Source organism: Terrapene carolina, unplaced genomic scaffold, assembly GCF_002925995.2.
Source record: "Terrapene carolina triunguis isolate 2854851 unplaced genomic scaffold, T_m_triunguis-2.0 Scaffold58, whole genome shotgun sequence".
Classification (NCBI taxonomy): domain Eukaryota; kingdom Metazoa; phylum Chordata; order Testudines; family Emydidae; genus Terrapene; species Terrapene triunguis.
Genome location: NW_020664409.1, coordinates 109,913,424 through 109,933,881, shown reverse-complemented (window position 1 = coordinate 109,933,881; position 20,458 = coordinate 109,913,424). Strand labels below are relative to the sequence as shown.

General features: G+C 48.4%; 1 protein-coding gene across 2 annotated transcripts in view; it reads right to left on the bottom strand.

Annotated features, from left to right (window-relative positions):
• Positions 1–2,687: 2,687 nt before the first annotated feature.
• RHPN1 (rhophilin Rho GTPase binding protein 1) overlaps positions 2,688–20,458 on the bottom strand; it is a 56,395-nt gene continuing 38,624 nt past the window's right edge. The window contains exons 11-15 of one of the 2 annotated variants that reach the window (XM_026646910.2): positions 13,552–13,746; positions 12,199–12,275; positions 9,925–10,071; positions 7,998–8,156; positions 2,688–5,846 (exon numbers count right to left, since the gene is read on the bottom strand). In XM_026646910.2, coding sequence (XP_026502695.1) covers positions 5,655–5,846; positions 7,998–8,156; positions 9,925–10,071; positions 12,199–12,275; positions 13,552–13,746 — 770 coding nt within the window. In that variant the 3' untranslated portion in view covers positions 2,688–5,654. The remainder of the gene's footprint in view (positions 5,847–7,997; positions 8,157–9,924; positions 10,072–12,198; positions 12,276–13,551; positions 13,747–20,458) is intronic. The other variant, XM_026646914.2, reaches the window with a different exon arrangement.

The window sequence follows — 20,458 nt, the reverse complement described above, 5'->3', positions numbered from 1 at the left end:
AAAAGTATGCATGAGACCATGACTCCACAATATGAAGAAGGCACCTTGCAATGAACCTGGGCACATGCTCTCGGAACAGAAAGCTGGGCATTGTGTGTTGTCTTTGGTGGCAAACGAGTTATTCTGCGATTTCCCCCAATGATTAAATATCAGGTATATAATGGACCTCTGCAGTGGCCACCTGTGACTGGTGATGGATTGTCTGCTTAGGAAGTCTGATAGGAGCCAGCAACACCCTAGGAGGTGAAGAGCTCTGGGGATTATCCTGGGTTGATGCCATGTCCACAGGTTGATAGCTTCTTGACATGGGGTGATGAACGGGCTTGTTTATCTAGTACACGGCATATGTGTTGTCTGTCAAGTTCTGCACTGTGGAATTCTACAGGACCGGCTGAAATGCCAGGGAAGCTAACCTGAATGTTCACAGCTCCAGGATGGTTATGTGAAGGGTCCTATCCTTCTAAGACCAGATCCCTTGTACCAGGCGATTCAGGTGGGCACCTCTACCTTTTCTGGGCACGTCCATGATCGGTATCATCATGGGAACAAAGGGTTCTCCTCTTCTGGGGTTTTTGGGATCTAGCCACCAGGTCAGTTCTGATAGGACATATGGTAAGGCCAGGATCCATGCTCCCTTGGTGCCTTGTAGGGGGCTAGCTAGACCTTAGCCAGACTTATAATGGATGCAGGTGAAGTCTGAAAGTGGCATCAAGTAAGTGCAGGCTGATCTATGGGCCAGCAGTCTGAGACAGCTCCACACTGTAGTTGATGGGTTTGACCTGACATCAGTGATCATCAATTGCAGACACTGCCACATGTCTTCAGGAAGATAGATGCCAAATTGGCAAAGGTGTATCTTCTGTGCCAGAATGTGAGATGCCTTTTTGTCATTCCCTAGCAGGCCCAGCTGGAGAACAAAAGGTCAGGGCCACGGAAGCCTCCTACTGGGATCTGCCTTTGTGCAGCCCATCATCAAGGTATGGAGAGAGATGGATGCTCCATCTCCTCAGATGCACCACCACACCCATTCTGCGAAGACTCTCACTGGCAGAGAAAACTGAAGGGTAGCTCTTTTGAGGGGACAGTGATTGGGCACTGGTACTTCCTGTAGGCTGCATGGATGGCAACATGGAAGTCAAGATGTCCTGTAAGTCAAGAGCCAGGAGCCACTCTTGAGCGGAAGGGGAAGGAACAATGAAAGCAAGCGCTACCATCCCAAATCCAAGATGGTGTCTGTAGTTGTTCGTCCTACCCTGAAATGGAGAAGACTGAAGGTCCCTTTTCCCCCCCCGGGATAAGGAAATATGGGGAGTAAAAGCCTCTTCCCCTGTATTATGAGGTACTTCCTCTATAGCTCCTAGGCACGAGTAGTGATCCTAGCAATGGTGCCCACATCAGTACCTGCGCTAATGTGGACACAGTCTAGTTTTAAGACGGATGCCAAGCCGTGTTTCTTTGGAGCCCAGGTAGACTGAGCCAGCGCCATCAGCTTCCTGTAAGAAGAGGGAGCTTAATGGCTTTCCTTGTGGAAAGCTAATGTTTAGCCTCTCCTTGTGGGAGGACACAGCGTATCTCAGCTCCAGCCTGCCCCACCTCTGGGAAGACACGGCGCTGGCTGATGGTGCCAGGTCTCTGACTTACTCCAGTCTCTTGCCAGTCCTGGGGGCTGCGTGCCAGCTGCTCAGGGCACTGGCAGGAGGGGACTTCACAGGGGATCAGGTGCATTTTGGAGGCTGATCCTCGCTCTTCCTAGTGCAAGCTTACCTGCAGACTGCGTGAAGAAGTGGAGCTTGAAGTGGGAATCTCTGGACTTCCACAGACTCCGAGGACGAACACTGATCTGGATCATGACGCTCACTCAGGCAAAGCTAGCAATGGCTGTGGCCATACGGGAGAGGAACGAAGCCATCACAAGATGGGCACGGTTTAAAGCCCAAAGGTTTTGAGTGCCATTTGACATGGAAAGAAGTAAGTGGGGGGGGAGGTCCCCCCAACTTTGGACAGTCCATATTGAAAAAAAGTGTAAAATAAAAATGACCAAGGCTAAAGGAAGATAATTTGAACTTGTTCCATCTCGCTGCCACAGGTGGTTAGAGGGAAATGAGGAACAGCCGTGACCACTCTGCCTTTTAAACCCTCAGGTGGGGGCACAAGGACATGCACATTGCAGGTGTGGTCCAATGGGCACTTCTATGCAAATGACTGTGGCTTTGGACATGAGGCACATGCTGTGCACCTGGTGTGAGATCCACACTGGCACATACTTGAAGAACCACCTGTTTACAGTACTCAGGTGAACAAAGGCTTGTGGCTATGAGAACACATGAAGAAAGATGTACTTATGGTGTTGGGGGATTCCCTGATAACTGCATGCACTGGAACAACTAGGCACAACAGGGACAGTTTTAGCTCCAGCTCCTTCACCTAAGTTTCAAGGGGCCACCACTGCACTATGGACCTTGGGCTAGCAAAATCCATCCACTAGTCACCAAGGAATTTTAACTCTGCATTTGGGGGTTCAACTAGCCCCTTCTGGCCTTAGGCGCTATGAATTTATCTAGACCCAGAGACTCTTTCACAAGCGCATCCATGGGCTCATTTCACAGCCCTTGCAGAGGCCCGGAGTGTGACCTACAGAAGTAGTGCACGAAGAAAGTTTAGTTTTCAAATCCGTATTTTATAATCATTGAAAGGTGAGCATCAACATACAAATAAAATCCACCTGTGTTAGAAAGATGCACAATGCATGTAAAACACAAACCTGATGTAAACATAAGCATCTGGTGATACAAATGCGATATGCAGTCACATACACATTGCTTTAAATAAATAAGTCTCTGGCTCAGAGGCCTCAGTTATGGCAGCAAAAAGAAGACATTTAAAAATTCCTACCATTTCTAAGCTTGAAGCTCTGATTTCTATTTAAACCCACAATGGTGTCTCCCCAATAAGTTTATCACCTGGTGGCTGGGAAGTTTACCCCGGGTACTGTACTAGATGGTTCAGATCCAGTCCAGCAGTTCCTGTCTGACAGTGGCCAGTACCAGCTGCTTTAGAGGAAGGTGCAAGAAATCCCTTAGTGGACAATTATCAAGTAACTGTCCCATAGGGGGAAGATTCCTAACTCCAGACAGTTTAGTGGTTGGCTTATGCCCTGGAGTATGAAGGCTTATCACCACAAACCAGGGGACGGAGGTGGTCCTCAAGTAACAGTTAAAGAAAGCCAGGTGGAAGGCAAGTATCTGAATCCACTTGTAGAGCAAGTGCCGTTCTGAGAATTGGGGGATGCGTGAATGAAAAGATCTATCAGCAGCTAATGTGTTTCACAGAAACGCCTTTTTTCAGGGGAGGAAACGAATATTTTTTTCTTAAATAAAATAGGATCAACAGCTTGGCACATTAGCATTGTGCTACATGAAACAAAATAAGGTAAAATTCAAAGGAAGCTAATGAGAAGATATTCTGCTACCAGTCTAAGGGACGTATGTGTTCAGTTTATCCCATTAAACTATTGCTACAAATTATTCGTGACTTTAAAAAAAGGGAGAAGTAGACACCAACTATTACTTGTACAAAAATACGATTACATCTCTGAAGGGTATTTTATACCTACCGACAGCTATCACACACTCAAGAAGTCTGGACAGCTTGACAGCCTCCACAAAAAACCCACACACACAATACAGAAATCTAACATTGTTCATAATGTCTATATTCTTCTGATTTTTCCAGCCCTGACAGTACAGTTGTTAAGATGTATGCATCGCTCAGCTCAGCACCATTAAGAATGCTGGCAGCACAGAATTAGGATATTAGCAATGTGCACGAGATCCGATACCAGGGCAAACGTTAGTAGTTTAATGATTTGGAGGAGTTATTTGCTTGGAATTTTAATCTCACACGGAAGAAGCAGGAGGCCCTTTGGCTGTTAGTGGATCCATCTCTGCTGGTGGAAAAAGGTCAATGACTATGTGGATACATCTTTCCCTTTCATACAGAGGAGCTGATTATGCCCTGGCCGGGTGCTTGTTGAACAGCTGATAGACAGCTATGTATCCATTACAGTAATGCACCCAGCCCTGATTCAGCACAGTGCTTAAAACACATGTTTAAGTCTGTACTGGATCTTGGCTGAAGTGGGGACCGAGCCAGCATTCCTTGTGCACCCAATATTCTCAGTGACATCAACAGGATTTTTGGGTGCACAGACCAAACTCTGCCCCCTCAAATTGCACACCACTCTGAATGACTTGGAGCTTGATCCAGCACCCACTGAACAAGAGTGGCACATATCTGGAGAGCAGGATATGGCTTCTGCTCTGATCAGATGGTCAAAAGGATGGTTAGTTAATCCATTTGCTCTAGATTCACAATACTGACAACTTGAGGGCTGTGTGTTACCCATGTGAAACATTCATTTCACATCTACAGATAATACTTAGTCCTGCCATGAGTGCAGGGAACTGGACTAGATGACCTCATGAAGCCCCTTCCAGTCCTACAATTCTATGACCTGGAGCAAAACGAGAGCTGAGCTGCTCTGGGGTCATGCTACTGAGATTGTAAAATCTGCACCAGAAAGAGCAACAAAATATACGTGCAAAGTTGTGCTTCTGGAAAGTTGTCTGGAAAATCATCTGAATCCCCACCCCTAATCTGAGCATGTAAATTCAGCACTCCATCTTCTGTGCGCGCTCTCACTCTGTGCACTACGTGAAGCAGGAGACCAGCAGACATAGGAGGATGTGAGATGTGCCTCAAGCCCCTACCGTGATGCGTGTGCACAAGGGGGCTCAGTTAAGGTTCCCTGTCCAACTTAAACACTGACATTTCCTGACTCTTCAGCGCTTCGCTCGGCAACCTTAACATTCCTTTAGTGTTTTTAGAAAATACACTTCTAACTTCTTCCCCAATCCACCGCAGAGCAGCTGGAGACAGTCTCTATGTTCTCTGCACTCAGCAGGCTGGCCTGCTATTTGTGGCCTGCTATTCCTGTCCACCTTGGGGTGGACAGCAGGCAGCTCCACTGGACTAGAAATCCTCAGACGTACCAACAATCAGTTCGTGTTGGATCTCAACGTCTCACTCCTCGCCCTTTCGCTGATGAAGCTGAGAAAATTCTACACATTTCCTGCTTTGTGGATTCACGCTGATGAGCTCCTTGGCTAAGTTGGCATCCACGTGCACAGGATTTTTACACAGTAGATCAAGGCCTAAGAGACGGTACAGAACGTCACAGCATTTGGTTTGCCTGCTGGTGTCGACTATACCGGCACTTACTAATGCCGGTGAGAAGGCCGTCTTGGTACTAGAGTATGAGCCAGAAAACAAACCAACCAACAGTCCCCTCCCCAAACCATTCAGCGGAGGACTTTTTACATGTACGCTCAGATGGAGGAGACTGATGGTCACCAGCAACGAGAGCTCTACACCCGTCAGCTCACTCTGCTAGGAAAGAATCCAGCTCCATGCCATGCTCCTCAGGCACCAAGGATCAGCTCTGGAGACGTCTCCTCCCTCAGGGCTAGAAGAACAACTGATTGCAATGACACCAGCGTAGCTCCCAGTGCCACGTAACCGCTGCTCTCTCCTCCTGCTCCCCAGCAATGCCAAGAGTGAACGTCAATAAGCCGGGACCCAGCCAGGCCGAGGGTTCAGTACATGGACTCGTCTCCCACAGTGGTGAAGGGAAGGCTGTAAGTGCTGCTCTTGCTGCGCTTACTCTTCTTGCTCCAGGCCAGCAGGGTGCTGGCGCTCTTGCTGTTCATGAGGCTCTTCCTGCTATTCTCCTTGTTGTTCTTCTGCAGCGCGCCCCCCGCTGACATGGCCACCGACCTCCTGTCCACCTGCCAGAAAGAGAATGAAAACAAGAGCATAAGACATAGCCCCGAGAGGGGAGGAATAGAAACGAACACACAGCTTTTATTAAGGCCAGTGCTGTATGTGGGTAAATGCCACTTACATATGTGCTGTAGGAACACATGGTCTGGAGTACTGAATGCACCCAGAGACTGGCACTTCCAGAGTGCTGTACAAACACTATATCAATCCTCCCAATGCTCCAGGAGTCAGGGTAAGTTTCACCCCCATGGAGTCCAATCCTGACCTTGCACCAGTTAAACACTGGTATGCTTCCACACAAGCAAGAGCAGAATCAGGCCCAGAGAGTTTAAGGGACTCACCAAAGCAGACCGAGCTGAGGCTGGAGGGCACCAGGCTTGCAGTCCTGTGCTCAGACCACTAGCCGGTGCTGCTGACTATCCACTTTATTTTAACTATGTGGTTTTCACCATACCAGGGAGCATCCACGTCCTGCTCAGAGTCCTGGGAATCCCCCACTCTCCAGACACCACCTTCTGACCCTAAATCCGCCTGACCAGCAGGACCTCAATCCTGAGCAATCAGGACTGGCTTTGCTTCCAAGCCCATCGTCGCTACTTAATTAGCCACAGGACAGCTGAACACCAGAGTGCACCCACTCTTTCCCATCTCCCCACAGCTGCCTCACCCCCAAACACTGCCAGCCTAGGGAGCAAGACCAGGATTGAAAAACGGACTGCTCAATCTCCCACAGCCCAATGCTAGAGACCAGTCTCTAGGCCAGCCCCTAGAGAATGTATCAGAAGGAGAATAAAACCCAAGATGTTTCTAAAGGCAAAGTTTCAGGCCTAATTTTCAAAAGCGTGAAGTCAACAGGGAGCTGAGAGCCATGGGCGCTCAAGCACCTCTGGAAAAGTCAAGCCCTCACTCAGTGGAGAGCAAACCTATGGTTCCCAGAAAGGTCCCTCTACACTCCTACAGGGCCACTGAAGCCTGGTCTGCACTACAGAGGGCACGTCTTCACTACCCGCCCGGATCGGCGGGTAGAAATCGATCTCTTGGGGATTGATTTATCGCGTCTCATCTAGACACAATAAATTGATCCCCGAATCGACGCATGTACTCCACCTCCTCAGGAGGAGTAAGTGGCGTTGATGGGGGAGCCGCGGCGGTTGATTTGCCGCCGTCCTCACAGCGGGGTAAGTCGAATAGGATACTTCGCAAACTTCAGCTACGCTATTCGCGTAGCTGAAGTTTGCGTATCTTACATCGACCCGCCCCCCCAGTGTAGATCAGCCCAGAGTTAAGTCAACATAAGGCAGCTTATGTCAACCTACTTATGTCAGCGTACACACTACAGCCATGCTCCCACTGATGCAAGTGCCCTATTACACTGACATAGTAACTTCCTGACCATGTGAGGCATTGGGCTTATGTCAGTGTCGTTAGGGTGACACAGTGTAGGTGTAGACACTGCCTTACTTACATCAGCTATTGGTGGTCATTCTTGTCAATTTCATGGCTCCAGAAACTGACAAGAGCATCTGGGGCCGGTGGTGGGCTCCAGCTACAGCCTGGTTGCCCCCCATCATGGCTTCCCCTCTCCCAGCTGGGCAGCTGCCTGTGCTCCCTGCTCCCCTGGGGCATCCAGCATCCAACTCCCCCCTCAGGGAGCAGAGAAGCCCAGGCGACTACCCACCACTCTTGGCAGAAAGCAGGGAGACAAGAAGCCGGGGTGGCTGCTGGCGAGGAGCTGAGCTGAGAGCCCGGCCAGCAGCTGGGCTCCTGGCAGGGAGCTGAGAGCCCTGGCTCTCAGCCCCCGCCCCCACTGTCCTCCTTCAGTTGGGGAAGTGCTCCTGGGGAGTACATGCACCATCAACAGAAGGAGGACAGTGTGGACATCAGCCATCACATTAAATTACCGCACTGGCTGTAAGTCGACCTAACATAGGTTGACTTAAGTTTGTAGTGTAGACATGCCCTTAGGTCTCAGCTGGTTTATTGCCACAGGCTTTATTGTTTCCAGACTCCACTACCCAAAGTTTCCTGAAGAGACAAAGCATCACCCAGCTTGGGTTGATCTCAGCAAGCTTCTCTCTGCCAGCCCTGGCTTTCCCGATACATATCCACCTAAGGGGCTTTTGCTAAGGTTCGGACAAAGCAAGAAGGTGAATTACAACGTTCTGTCCATCAGAACTCTGCAGGGTTACCACGCCAATGTCTACACCCTCTTCCCCGACACTCTTCAGCAGCTGCACCACCTCAGCATGCTTGGACCACTTGCAGTCCTCGCTGTTCACAGAGACTATGTAGTCTCCTTCCTTTAGCCCGGCTTCCTGCAAGAGAGCAAATAAAGGCCAAATGGAGCCTGTAATATCCCAGCATGGCTACAGCACACGTCTTTCAGGACCTAGCAGAGACTCTGCATTTCCTTCCCCAAAGTTCAATACAGCATGACCCTAGGACCCCGGCTGGACTATCTGAAGCATGGAGATGTTCCTAGGAAAATCCTCAGCCTGTTTAACTGTTTGCAGAGGCATTAAAGGAGACTACTTCTGCAAGATCTGGGGTAGGTCTGATCCAGCAAAGCACTTAAGCTACAGGTAGTTTCCATCTACTTCAACAGAGCTTAAAGCAAAGCACATGCTTAAGTGCCTTACTAGACCGGAGACATAGAGCCCAATCCAATGCTCAATGCAGTCAGTGGAAAGACGCGCACTGGTACAACGGGCACCAAATGAGACCAGTAGTGAATACACAGTATGTTACTGGTTACCAGTCTGATCTTTCAAACACTATTAAAAGATCCAGTAGATAAATGCTCGTCTCCCACACCTATTTCTGTGGGTCCTCCTATGCTTCCCCCCTGGAAGGCTTTTCCTTTGAGAAGCTCTTCTGCCCTTCCCGCCCCCCCTCAAGCTTGACCCCTTATGGCCCTTCCCTTTCAATCTGTTCTGTTCCTTCCCCACCCCTACTCCATTCCCAGTCCAAATTCCTTTCCCAACCATTCCCAGTTCCATCCCCACTCCTGTTCCATCCCTCCACCCCCCACTTTAGCTTCCAGCCATCCTCTGCTCATGTTCCCAATCTCCCTCCCTGGCCCCTCGTCCAATCTCTGTATCTCCAGCCCCCTCTCCAAGCTCCCTGTCTCAGTCTCTTTGCCCAGTCAGCTTCAATGCTTCCCCCACCCCTTGGCTCCACATCAGATAGGTCTCCCGCTCCTCACCCTCACCAGTTCCCAGTCTTCTCTGCCCCTTCCCCAGCTTCCAATCCCCTTGTCCAGCCAGTCCCAATCTTTGATGCCTGTCCAATTTCCATTCCCACACTCCACCATGCCAGCCTCCAGTCCAAGTGTCTTCCCATCCCCAAGACTCCTTGTCCGGATCTACTCGCCCATTCCCTGGGTCCAGTTTTGGTCCCCTCTGCATTCCATTCAGGTGGCTGCCCTCCTTCTCACTGCTGGCACATTACCTGGGGTGGCACTGAACACAGGAGAGAGTCTCCTTGCTCTCCGTGTCTGGATCTAGCACGGCCCAGAGTAGCCAACAACTGCGGGGAAAGTCCCACTAGCCCTGGACACTAGAACATGCTTAATGCGTACAGAATCTTTGGGGAATGAAGCCGTGACGTTCTAGTGAGTCTCTATTGAGCATGTGCCAAATATGATTTTTCAAAGACTTGTAACTCAGGCAGATTTGGGAGGACTTTCATGAGGATGACAAAAGATGCAAAGGCCACCCCCCTGCCAAATTTCAAGTGTCTGCTCCAAAGCATGGAGGCGCTAAAGCTTCCCGAAGAAAAAAAGTCTCTAGAATTTTTTTAACATGGACAAATCAAAGCATTTCCCCTCAGCTCATCCTCAAAAGGGCTGAATTTATTTTTGGGGGTGGGGGAGGAGCGGGGGTGCGGGGGGATTCAATCTGAGACTGACACTCAGCATGGGAAATATCAGTCCAAATGGTTCCAGTTTGGCCCAAGTTATTAGCAGCTGAGAACGTGGGCTCACACAGGGAAATGCCAGGCCCTCTGAATCAGAGGTGGTGCTACTAACCCCATCTATCTCCAGCGAGGTGAGAGGGGACGAGGGAAGCACTAGCTACTTACGGATGCACAGCCCCCAGGTATCACTCCCGCAATCAGGACGGGGGAATCCCCTCGGAGCGTCAACCCAAAGCCATTTTCTCCTCTGGCCAGGTGAACTCGCCGTGCAGGGCGCCACTTGTTTTTGGCTGAAAAAACGGACAGAGGGCCCTGGATAAACAGATACAGGACAATGTGTTTCAGTGCAGCGGTCCTCTCGACAGTCCAGCCCTAGTCCCCTGGCTCACAGAGATCCCACTGACTTTGACTCATTGTCCAAGGAAGCACGAAGCTGGATCATTTGTGCTCCGCAGACAATCCTGGTTTGTGCCCCCCAAGCAGCGTTTACACTGACTAGATGTCAGAGCAACTGCAAACATTCAGTTGTCCAAAAGCCAGGGAGGTATTTTGGGGTTGGCAGTAATGAACCGAATGACATTCAACCCATTCCACACTATTCAACCCATTTGTGGCGGGGGGGGGGGGGGGCAAGGTCTAGCCATCGAGAGCAGCTGCCAGAAACTGGGAGCTTCTGTCAATTAAAAGAACGTCTGTGGTTAGATTCAGACCTTCGGCCAAAATTAGAAGAAAACAAAGATCCAAATCTACTTACCATTAGTGCATGGAACAGACTCTTCAACTCCCTCCCTTGAGATCAAAGTCCCAGCACTGGGGGGAGGGAGGGAGTGGGCTCTAGCTCAAGACTTTAGTCTGGGAACTGCAATCTAGCTAGCCATGGAGGATGAAATCCACCCTGTCTGCAACACCAGTCCAGGTGGTGCTCACATGGGCCCGAAGCAGGGCACAGTGCCAGCCCTCTGCACAGAGATGGATTTCATCCTTAGAGTCAGATCCTACTGCCAGTGAAATCAATGGCAAAGCTTCCCTCAACTTCAGCAGGAGCAGGACTGGGCCTTACTTCAGGGCACCTTTGCAAGTGTCCCTGGTTCCTCTGCTGTGGCTGTCAAGCTGTCCAGAGTGCAGATGTGTGTAATACTCTGCTGCTCTGAAGTCCCTCTGGAAGCGGTGTGCTGCACACATCCTGGGCACCCTGCACAAATTGTTCCACTGGAAGCTGGCCGTGCCATGCTACTCAATTAACTGCGAACGGGATCAGATTAGGGACGAAGGAGAGGCTGACATTAAGCATTTTGTTTTCCTGAGCTGGGAAGTGCCCGCCCCACTGGCAAAACTGCTGCTTACACCAAGAGCCTTCACTCAATCAATGGGAAGCCTTCTGGACCCAGTTTGAGAAGCTAGCATGTTGGCCGACATCCACACGGCCTTCATCTAGCTTCACACTGGCTTGCTGGTGGCATGGATCGATGGGCAGCCTTTGTCCCATTTTAAATCATACTCTCTCCCTTCGCCAGTGAAGGTGCCTTCCTAAGTCTGGAAGCAGCATCGCTTAGTTCCCTGGAGGAAGCGTCTGCACGAGGAGAGGTGACAAAGGCTCATGTGTCCCCATTAATTCCCATGACAGGATGCACTGAACTGGCTTCATCAGCTTCCCTCGTCACTGCGTCTGTCTGCATCCACTTCTTGTCTCTTGCCTTGTACTTAGATGGTCAGCTTGTTGGGGCAAGGACTGTCTTTTGGTCCTGTCTTGGTTTGTACAGCGCCTAGCACAATGGGATTCTGGTCCCTGGCTGGGACTCATAAAACTTAATTAAAAGACCCATTACCACAAAGCTGAGGCAACTGCATGTTGCAAAACTGCTCTCAGCCCGCACTGGGCCGTGTTCGCTGTTGCTTTAGGAAATCCTCTACAACCCAAGAAATAAAAGGAGACAACATACCAAAGAGAATGAAGCTGTGTGCCACCTACTGGTTTTGCATTAGGGTTGGTCTGCACTCAGGCGGAGGACGATTTCCAGCTTGGGCAGACATAGGCCTGATCCAGCCAACATCGCAGTGGAGCTGCAGCCGCACAGGTGGCGGGACAGGCTAGCTGCCCCAAGCACAGTCCCACTCAGTGCCCTACCTACTTACCTGGGCTGCTGCAGCTACACTTCTGTTCTCAGCACGCTAGCTCAATCAAAGCTGGTGTGCATGGGTCTACCTGAGCTGGAAATTACACCTTCAGCTCGAGTGTAGACGTACCCTTAGACAGGCTGCCTGTAGCGACACTGTCACTTGGACTAGCTCTCAGAGTCTGGGGGCTGCTCAGAGCACCACCCAGAAGCTTCTAGATGCTGCATGCAATGGTCCCCCCATCGCATGGCCTCATAGCAATTTCATCATTGGTTTTGATAGGCATCAGGCGCTGGCCTGTTTCCTCTCATCACTGTTACATACCAGTCTATGGAAGATGTCCGTCACCTTCACCTGGGAGAAGTTGGGAGATTTTATTTCTGGTCTCTGATTCGTTTTGGCTAAGAGTAAAAGAAAAAACAAAGACATTCCATTGTTGCATAAGTGAACCAGCAGCTGTTGCTCATGTATGTATATATGTAGTGGCCAGGCAGACTCAGCCTATCATGCTGACCAATACTGTTTCCTTGTACCTCCCTGTCTGTATCCATCTTTTTGTTGCCTCTTGTCTTATGCTCAGATTGAGGACCCTTTGGGGCAGGCACCATCTTTTTGATCTGTGTTTGTACAGCACCTAGACAATGGGGACCTGGTCCATGACTCGTCTCCTAGGTGCTATGGTAACACGTGATTAGTAATGTCAGGACAGCAACAGTGTATTCAGTAGAAAAAGCCCAACCCTGCTCAGGTGACAGACCAACATAACAGGTCCAGGCTCCCAGCTGGTGTAAGTCAGTCTAGCTCCATTTAAGTCAATGGAGCCATGCCGGATTACTCCAGCTGATGGCTTGGCCCACAATTTGCATCACCACATAACTGCACTTCAGGAAATTACTGCATAATGCCAGAACGTACTAAACAAACCACCTGATCTGGGTGTGTCTGGGTCTAACTCTAACTCTGCCACCAGCTCGCTGTGTGATCCTGGGCAAGTCACGTCCCTTCCTCGTGCTGCAGTTCCCCCTCCTCTGTAAAATACCTTCCATACCCACTTAGGGGGTGGGGTAGAGGGAAGAAATGTAGCTTAATGTTGATGAAGTGCATCAAATTTCTTGGATTAGTAGTGCCAAAAAATGCAAATTCTCCTCTCATCCTTCAGAATGGAGGAAAGGGCTAGGCTTTTATACCATGTCCGTCACCGGGGTCTGAGACAAAAAATTGCAACTTTAGAACATTATCAATGAGTAATAACTCTCCCAAGGTGGCTCCTGCAAGGGCACATGCCAATTTAATTTGAGAGGGGATAATTTAGCAGAGAAAAGGACTTGCATAAGAACATAAGAATGGCCATACTGGGTCAGACCAAAGGTCCATCTAGCCCAGTATCTTGTCTGCCGACAGTGGCCAATGCCAGGTGCCCCAGAGGGAGTGAACCTAACAGGTAATGATCAAGTGATCTCTCTCCTGCCATCCATCTCCACCCTCCGACAAACAGAGTCTAGGGACACCATTCCTTACCCATCCTGGCTAATGGGCATTAATGGACTTAACCCCCATGAATTTATCTAGTTCTCTTTTAAATCCTGTTATAGGGACTAAGGGAGGAGGAGCCTGAAGGATCAAAGACACGGTAAGACAACAGTCAATAGTGCTTCCCACCTCTCAAATGACACTTACGATGAATGTCAGGAGCATCTCCGGTTTCGAAGAAGTCTTCCTCGTGATCGATTTCTGAGTATTTGCTAAGCGAGCGCTTATGAGCAAAGGAGAGGACCTCCTGGAGGATGTCCATCTTCCTCAGGATCTTACACAGGCTGTGGATCCTCATGGCTTCCTCGTGTCGCATGATAGCTTTTTTCAAATGAGCCTTGCCTATAAAGTACAAACGCCATAACACACCCGTCACTGACAGGACAGATAATTCATGCAGGACTATGTTCCCTCCAAACCACTAGCAGATCAGCAGAAAGCAGTCCCAGTAACTTCACTGCTACTTTTGGTGAGCTAGCTTGATCAACGCTAAGTCAGGAGGGCCTATACAGGCTGCAACCACAGCTCCCAAATGCAGCACAGACCTGCCCAAGCAGGCAGTGCTCCATCTTGAACTGAGTGGAGGTAGCACCAATCATGGACATGCAGGCCTCACCTCTATGCCTCACAGGAGTCGTCGTGCTCCATGGGCTTGGGCAATGACAGAGTTTTCAATTCAGTTCTTTACTGGTATAGGGTTCCCCCTCTGCCCCCATGCAGGGCTACTGCTCAGCCCAACATGGGCTCAGTTACGATTTAGGATGTGTCATTTAAGATCTGCTGTAGCCAAACAAGTTATTGGGCTCTTTACAGGAGTAACTGGGTGGGCTTTAGAAGCTTGAATTATATACGGGGTCAGACTAGGTCTCTAACTCCTTCTGGCCTTAAACTGTGAATTTATGAACACAGATGCAGAGTCAGGAAGCTACCTATGGCCAGTGATAAACCACAGAATAAACACTTTTGTTGACAATCTTATGGTAGTTCCAGTTTAAAGATACACGATGGGAACACAGTCCAGTAAATTACTCTGGATTTACACAGGTGTAAGAGATCAGAACCTGACATACCAGATTCTGCGCTATACGTTTCTCAGAAGTGAATATTTGTGCTGTAGGATGTGAACAAGGCAAGTATCTTTAGGCCCTGTTCTCTACTAGGAGAAAGAAATTCATTAAAATAAGTGTTTTTCGTTTTCTAACAGATCTATATTAAAAATACACACCACTATTTGGAATTCGTAGATTCTTGGACACTGGCGTGAACTTGGTTTTGTAAGTGCTATGATGGATTTCCTGCTTTTTCCTATCATGTACAGAAACACACAGGGATGGTCTGTCTGGATTTGGTGATCAAAGGATTACTCAATAGAGAATAGCAATTAAGAAATATACGAGCCCAGGCATGTCCTGAAAAGTTCTCAGATAATTATGTTGCTTTCTAATTAATTTTTACATTGGGACATAACTTTCTCTGGGGAGTGGAGGGAGACTTTAAGTCATGTTTTAGAACTAAAGTCAACTGTCTGAGCTGGCATTTCTGCCTCGAATATTACTTAGTTGAAGATGAAGGTGAGCTGACTGCTGACAAGGTGGTATAACATCTTACATGGTTGGTCTAAAATCAGTGGTTTTCAATCTTTTTTCATTTGCAGACCCCTACAAAATTTAAAATGCAGGGTGCGGACCCCTTTGGAAATCTTACACGTCTGCAGATAGATTAAGCCTATTCCTAAATTCTGAATTGATATATACAAAGTTTGAAAAAAAGATTTTTTTCTGTGATTGCTGAACTTGCTGGGCACGGATGCAATTGCACCATCAGTTCTATGAAGTCGGATGGAATATCAATATTCTTCAGATTTTTTTAAAAAATCTGTGACAGGGGAATCTTTTTTCTTGATAGTGGACAAAAATATTGATTTGGATCTGAAGCTTCTTGTGCTTTAAATGCAAGTAAATATGGCAAAAAAAATGGGATTTTTGCTGAGGTACCACTGCCTTGCAATTTCTGCACTGGTGTTAATGTAGATTTTTCCAGGTTTATGCGAAGGCTGAGGCTTGAGAAAGGGTTCGTGGTCATATGGATGGTGCGAAGTGTGTCCGTTTCAGATGGGGCCTTGAGGAAACAGTCGTCCAAGTATGGAAAGATGACGATGCCCTCTTTACAGAGAGAGGCAGTGACTACTGCAAGGACCTTAGAAAATACATGAGGGGCCGTCGACAGTCTGAAGGGCAGTACCTTGTACTGATAGCGGTCGGTTCCCATAATGAACTGGAGAAAGTGTCTGTGGGTGGGATGTATTGTGATATGAAAGTACATGTCAGAGGTCAAGGGCCGAAAATCAATCCCCCTGTTCCAGTGCTGGGATAACAGTGGAGGGGGTAACCATCTTGAAGCATTGCAGTTTGACGAATTCGTTTAGGTTTCAAAGGTCTAGGATTGGTCTCCATCCACTAGATTTCTTTAGGACCAGAAAGTAAGGAGTAAAAACCCTTCCCTCTGCGTTGGGGTGGGACTGGTTCTATGGCTCCCAATCACAGATTTCTCTCTTCTCCTAGGATGGGTTCATGAGAAGGATCCATGAAAAGGGATGGGGAAGGAGGGTGGCAGGGTGGGTTAGATAGGAAAGGGATGACATCACCTTCTCTGACGAGCACCAGAACTGACTTATCTGAGGTAATTAGACACTGTGATGGAAGGAAGGGGGTAGTAGGTCGCCAAATTGGTGGGATGTCAAAAATGTTTGATATGACTGGAACAGAGGAAGGCTTCTCAAGGCCTCATCCACATCTTCAAAATTGTTGTTTGGTTGGAGGTGAGAGAAGTATTCCCCGGGGAGTCATGTCTGCGTTTGGTAAGTGGCTTCTGTTGATGTTGTTGGGTATCATATTGCTGCTCTGAGGTATAACACAGTGGTCGGGGTCATGGTGGAAGTCGATACTTTCCCAGGCATCTCTTTGGCGCTGGAGAGTAAATATCGAGAGCGTGGAGAGTTGCCTGGAATCCTTAAGGGAGTCATCCATACGCTCTGCAAATAATTTGGGGCCCAACTCTATTGTAGTTTGTACCTCTTTAGAAAAGCCCAAGAGGTGCAGCCATGACACCTGCCTCATAACAGCAGTTTCTATGAATCGGGCAGTGCTGTCCGCCGAGTCTAAAGAGGCTTGCAGAGCTGTGCAGGCTAAGAGGTGTCCGTCAGAGATGAGCTCTTGGAGTTGTCCCAGTTTTTCCATCAGGAAGGTCTTGGCAGAGAGTTCCTGTATTTTAGAGTAGTTACTGTCATTATATTTAGCCATGAGAGCCTTGTAATTGGATATGCGAAAAACTGGAGAGTAGCAGATGAATAAGCTTTACATCCAAACAGGTCCAGCCGCTTCCAGTCTCTAACATGGTGGATAAGTCAAGATTGGTATTTTCTTGCATGGCATTGACAACCACGGAATTCTGAGTGCAGTGAGTAAAAAGAAATTCCAAGTCCTTGGCGGGACCATAGTATTTTTTGTCCGTCCACTTTCAAGTCAATGGAATGGACACTGGGGTTTGCCAGAGTACTTTTGCAGGATCGAGAAGGGCCTGGTTGATAGAGAGAGCTATTTTGGAGGACGATGACATGTGCAGGATGTGGAGTAGCTTATGTTGTTGATCCTTCCCCTCCTCTAAAGGAATCTGAAGAGTGTCTGCAAAATAACTTCAGACACTTTCAGAAGTTATCAGCTGCAGTAGGAGATGGAGACATGATGGCCTCATCAGGAGAAGAGGAGGCGAAGTGGAGCAGCAGTGGAATTTCCTCCTCCGGTATGGGAAGAGGCGAGCGACCAATGTGGTGGGTGAGAGACTGATGAAGAAGGGGAAGGCCTTCAGAGCTGGTCTGTGGAAGGATTCCCTAACTGTTCTCTATACATGGCCCAAGGATCCCAGTATGGCCAACGTTGAGGGAGTGGCACGTGGGCTTGCATCCATACCAGAGGCCTGGTCCAATGGTGGATTGCGCGTAACGTACAGAAGAGGCCTTGTGAGACTGTCTCGAGTGGGACTGAGTTCTCCTCTTCTACATCGCTAGGGAAGGCAGGTGCCATCCTCAGGGAACAGTGATGGGATTCCAGCAACAAGGATGGCAGTGGATGTAGGTCACGTTCGAGGAGTGGGGGGACTCAGGCACCTCAGAGACAAACAGGTCTTTGAGGTGTCAAAACGCCTGTGGAGGAGGGAAGAGCATTGTTGGCACAGCTGATGGGGTTGAAGACTTTCCTGGTGCTGCAAACTTAGTCGGTGCTGAAAAGGATGTCAGCGCTAGTAGGGTTGTCGGTGCTGACGATTTTATTGGTGCTGTGAGGCGCGGAGTAGGTCTGGCTGGCACTGGTTTCAGAGGTCTTGCATCTCTGTCTTTAATGCCCAGAGACAGTGCCAAGGGCTGCAAATCTGTTGGCTGACGTCAGTACGAGAGGTTCCAGGTCCCACTATGTCCCCTCTCTGAGGATGTTGAGGCAACCGACCTTGCTGGGGATGGAGTTGTGGCAGGCGGCGTCTCAAGGGGTGATGAGGGAGCCTGTTTCCTCGGGTCAGAGCGGGGAGGAGACTACTTTCTTCTGGAAGGACACAGCAAACGGGTCAGTAGACGACCTAGTGGAGTGTGAGGGCCGTGGAGGGGAAGTGTCTGGGCTGGGTTCCAAAGCTGGACACAGCGATTTCTCCATGAAGCGAAGTCACAAGCGAATGTCCCAGTCTTTTCTGGCCCTGGCAGCGAGCACACTTTTGTGGGATGTGTCCCTTCCCCGGGGAGCGAATGTACTGCAGGTGGCCGTCGATTACTGGAAAGGCATTCTGGCAGGATATACCCCTCTTGAATCCAGGAGGGCCAGGCATGAGGGTGAGGGAAAAGCTCCCCAGTTGAGAAGGGTAGGAAGTGAAAACCTAAACTACGAACTAACGAGAAGGTTAAGGAGATGGAAAAGCTGAGTTTTTTTTTTTTTTTTTTTAAATTGGGAGAGTTCAGAAGGAAAGAACTAACAAACTGCAAACAACAAGTAAGGCACTATCAATGGTAACGGAGAAGCAGGCTCTGCTGTGGATTCTGGCCCAGACCAAAGGCGGTAGAGAAGGAACTGGGGGGCAGTTGGAACCCACAGCGCTATACACACACACACACACACACACACACACGTCCTGCTCACAGCGCGAGATAGAGGAGATGCCCATGTGCAGCCCAACAGCCACGGTTAACGAAGATCTCCAAAAGCCAGATGCAGGGGGTGCTGCCGCGCACACGGTGGAACACTCATAGTGACATCACTCAGAGAAGAGCCATGACACTTCCTCCTTGATGTCTTTAGCTGACCTGGACCTGGCTTTCTTTTGAGGCAATGACAGTGCAGTATTATCAGTACCTTCATCCTCACAGTCCGAGTCTAATACTCATGTGCATTTAACCAAAGTCATTGGTCCGGTGTGTCTGTTCTTTCCACTGCATTTTGCAAAATGTTTCCTCATGCAGTCTGCCTACCTGATCATTTTCTCTTTGCCATTTCTGCATCTAAGAAACTCTGCCATCTTCGCAACTTTCTCAAACTAGCCATGAATTGGGTCAGGTGGTGGTCCACTTTTGCTCCAGTTGAAATATTTTGACTTGAGTTCCTGTACTGAATTCAGCTGCCCGCCAGCAGCCACATCAAGAGACAGTACTGGACTGGACAGTTAGTTGCAGTTTACCTCAAATGAAAGTGCTGGAATCTGGGAATTCCCTTTCTTTGTTTGGTAAATAAAGATGTAATTTTTCATGTTTTCAACAAAGAAGGGGGAATTTCCAGATTCCAAAGTTTCAGTTTGAGGTAGCCAAGGCAATAGTATATAGTTTTAGACTGAGGATTTTTTGGGTCTTATTTCCTTTCCTTAAAATTAAACAGACCACATTACTGCGAAATCATCAAATTGCTAACTATTTTTAGTAATGAGCATTAGTATAGTCTAATAATAAAATTATTTTTTCCAGTTTAAACTGGTGTTTACCAGCATCCTGTCCTAAATTAGTTTTTCCTGGGAAACTGCCAACCCCGAGTAGATGCGGAGATTCAAAAAGTTAAAGCTTTATAAACCATTAAAGCACACTGTATATTTTGACATGTGATGTTGACAAAGTAAACATCCCTAAACGCTAATAAGTTCTCAAGCAGCATATTTCTTACTTTGCCTAGCTGTAAATTGTGATCATTATTGGTGGAAACAATCAGTTTGTGTGTGTACAGTGAAATCAAGGTTTCCCAACATTTACCAATAAAAGTCTAATGCTAAGACACCTCCTGCTCAAGTTTTGGGTTCCATTACAGACTCCCAGCCCAATCCAACTCCCATTACATCCTGTGAAAGAAACCCATTGAATGCAGTGCAAGAGGGCCATTAAAGTGAGTCCAACTCTGAAAAGCGCCTACACTTACAGCTTCTCCCGGGATGTATTCAGAGTGATAACTGCGGACTTCAATGTTTGAAGTAAACTTTCCTGTTTTTGCCTCCAGTTAGCCTTGGAGAGCCAACCCCACGACGTTAGAGAGCTGGATTCCATTCTGGCTCATGCATCACCAGCAGTATTTGTAACTAAGCACCCAGTGCAGTACTTTTATAGTGTTGGCTATATGCGAGCCAGAAAGAGCCCAGCCTGGCTCTCTGATCCTAGGGGCACTTGCAGCATTGGCAGTTAGAAAAACTTCTTTAGTGGACAAAATAAGCAGATGTAATGCAGAGTTATTGAGAGAAGAACATAGGACCCCACAAAATGCTATTTCCTCTTACACATACAGTCACCGGAGAATGTCTGTTACCCTGCCTCTGAAAGTAGCTGTAGTGTCTGCTTCTATCATAGAATTTCCAAGCAGAAGATTGAAAATGAAGAGAATCCTTTCACTTTAATATTGCCCTCGGGGCTCTGAGGCACTAGAACTGACTGCAGGCTCAGGAAGCCAGAGCTACATCCAGTCATGTTTGGAAGGATCTTTGCAACCAGAAAGGCTAAAAACTTTTTGGTTTTGTTTTGTTTTAAATGACAGCTTAATTTCTACAGAAA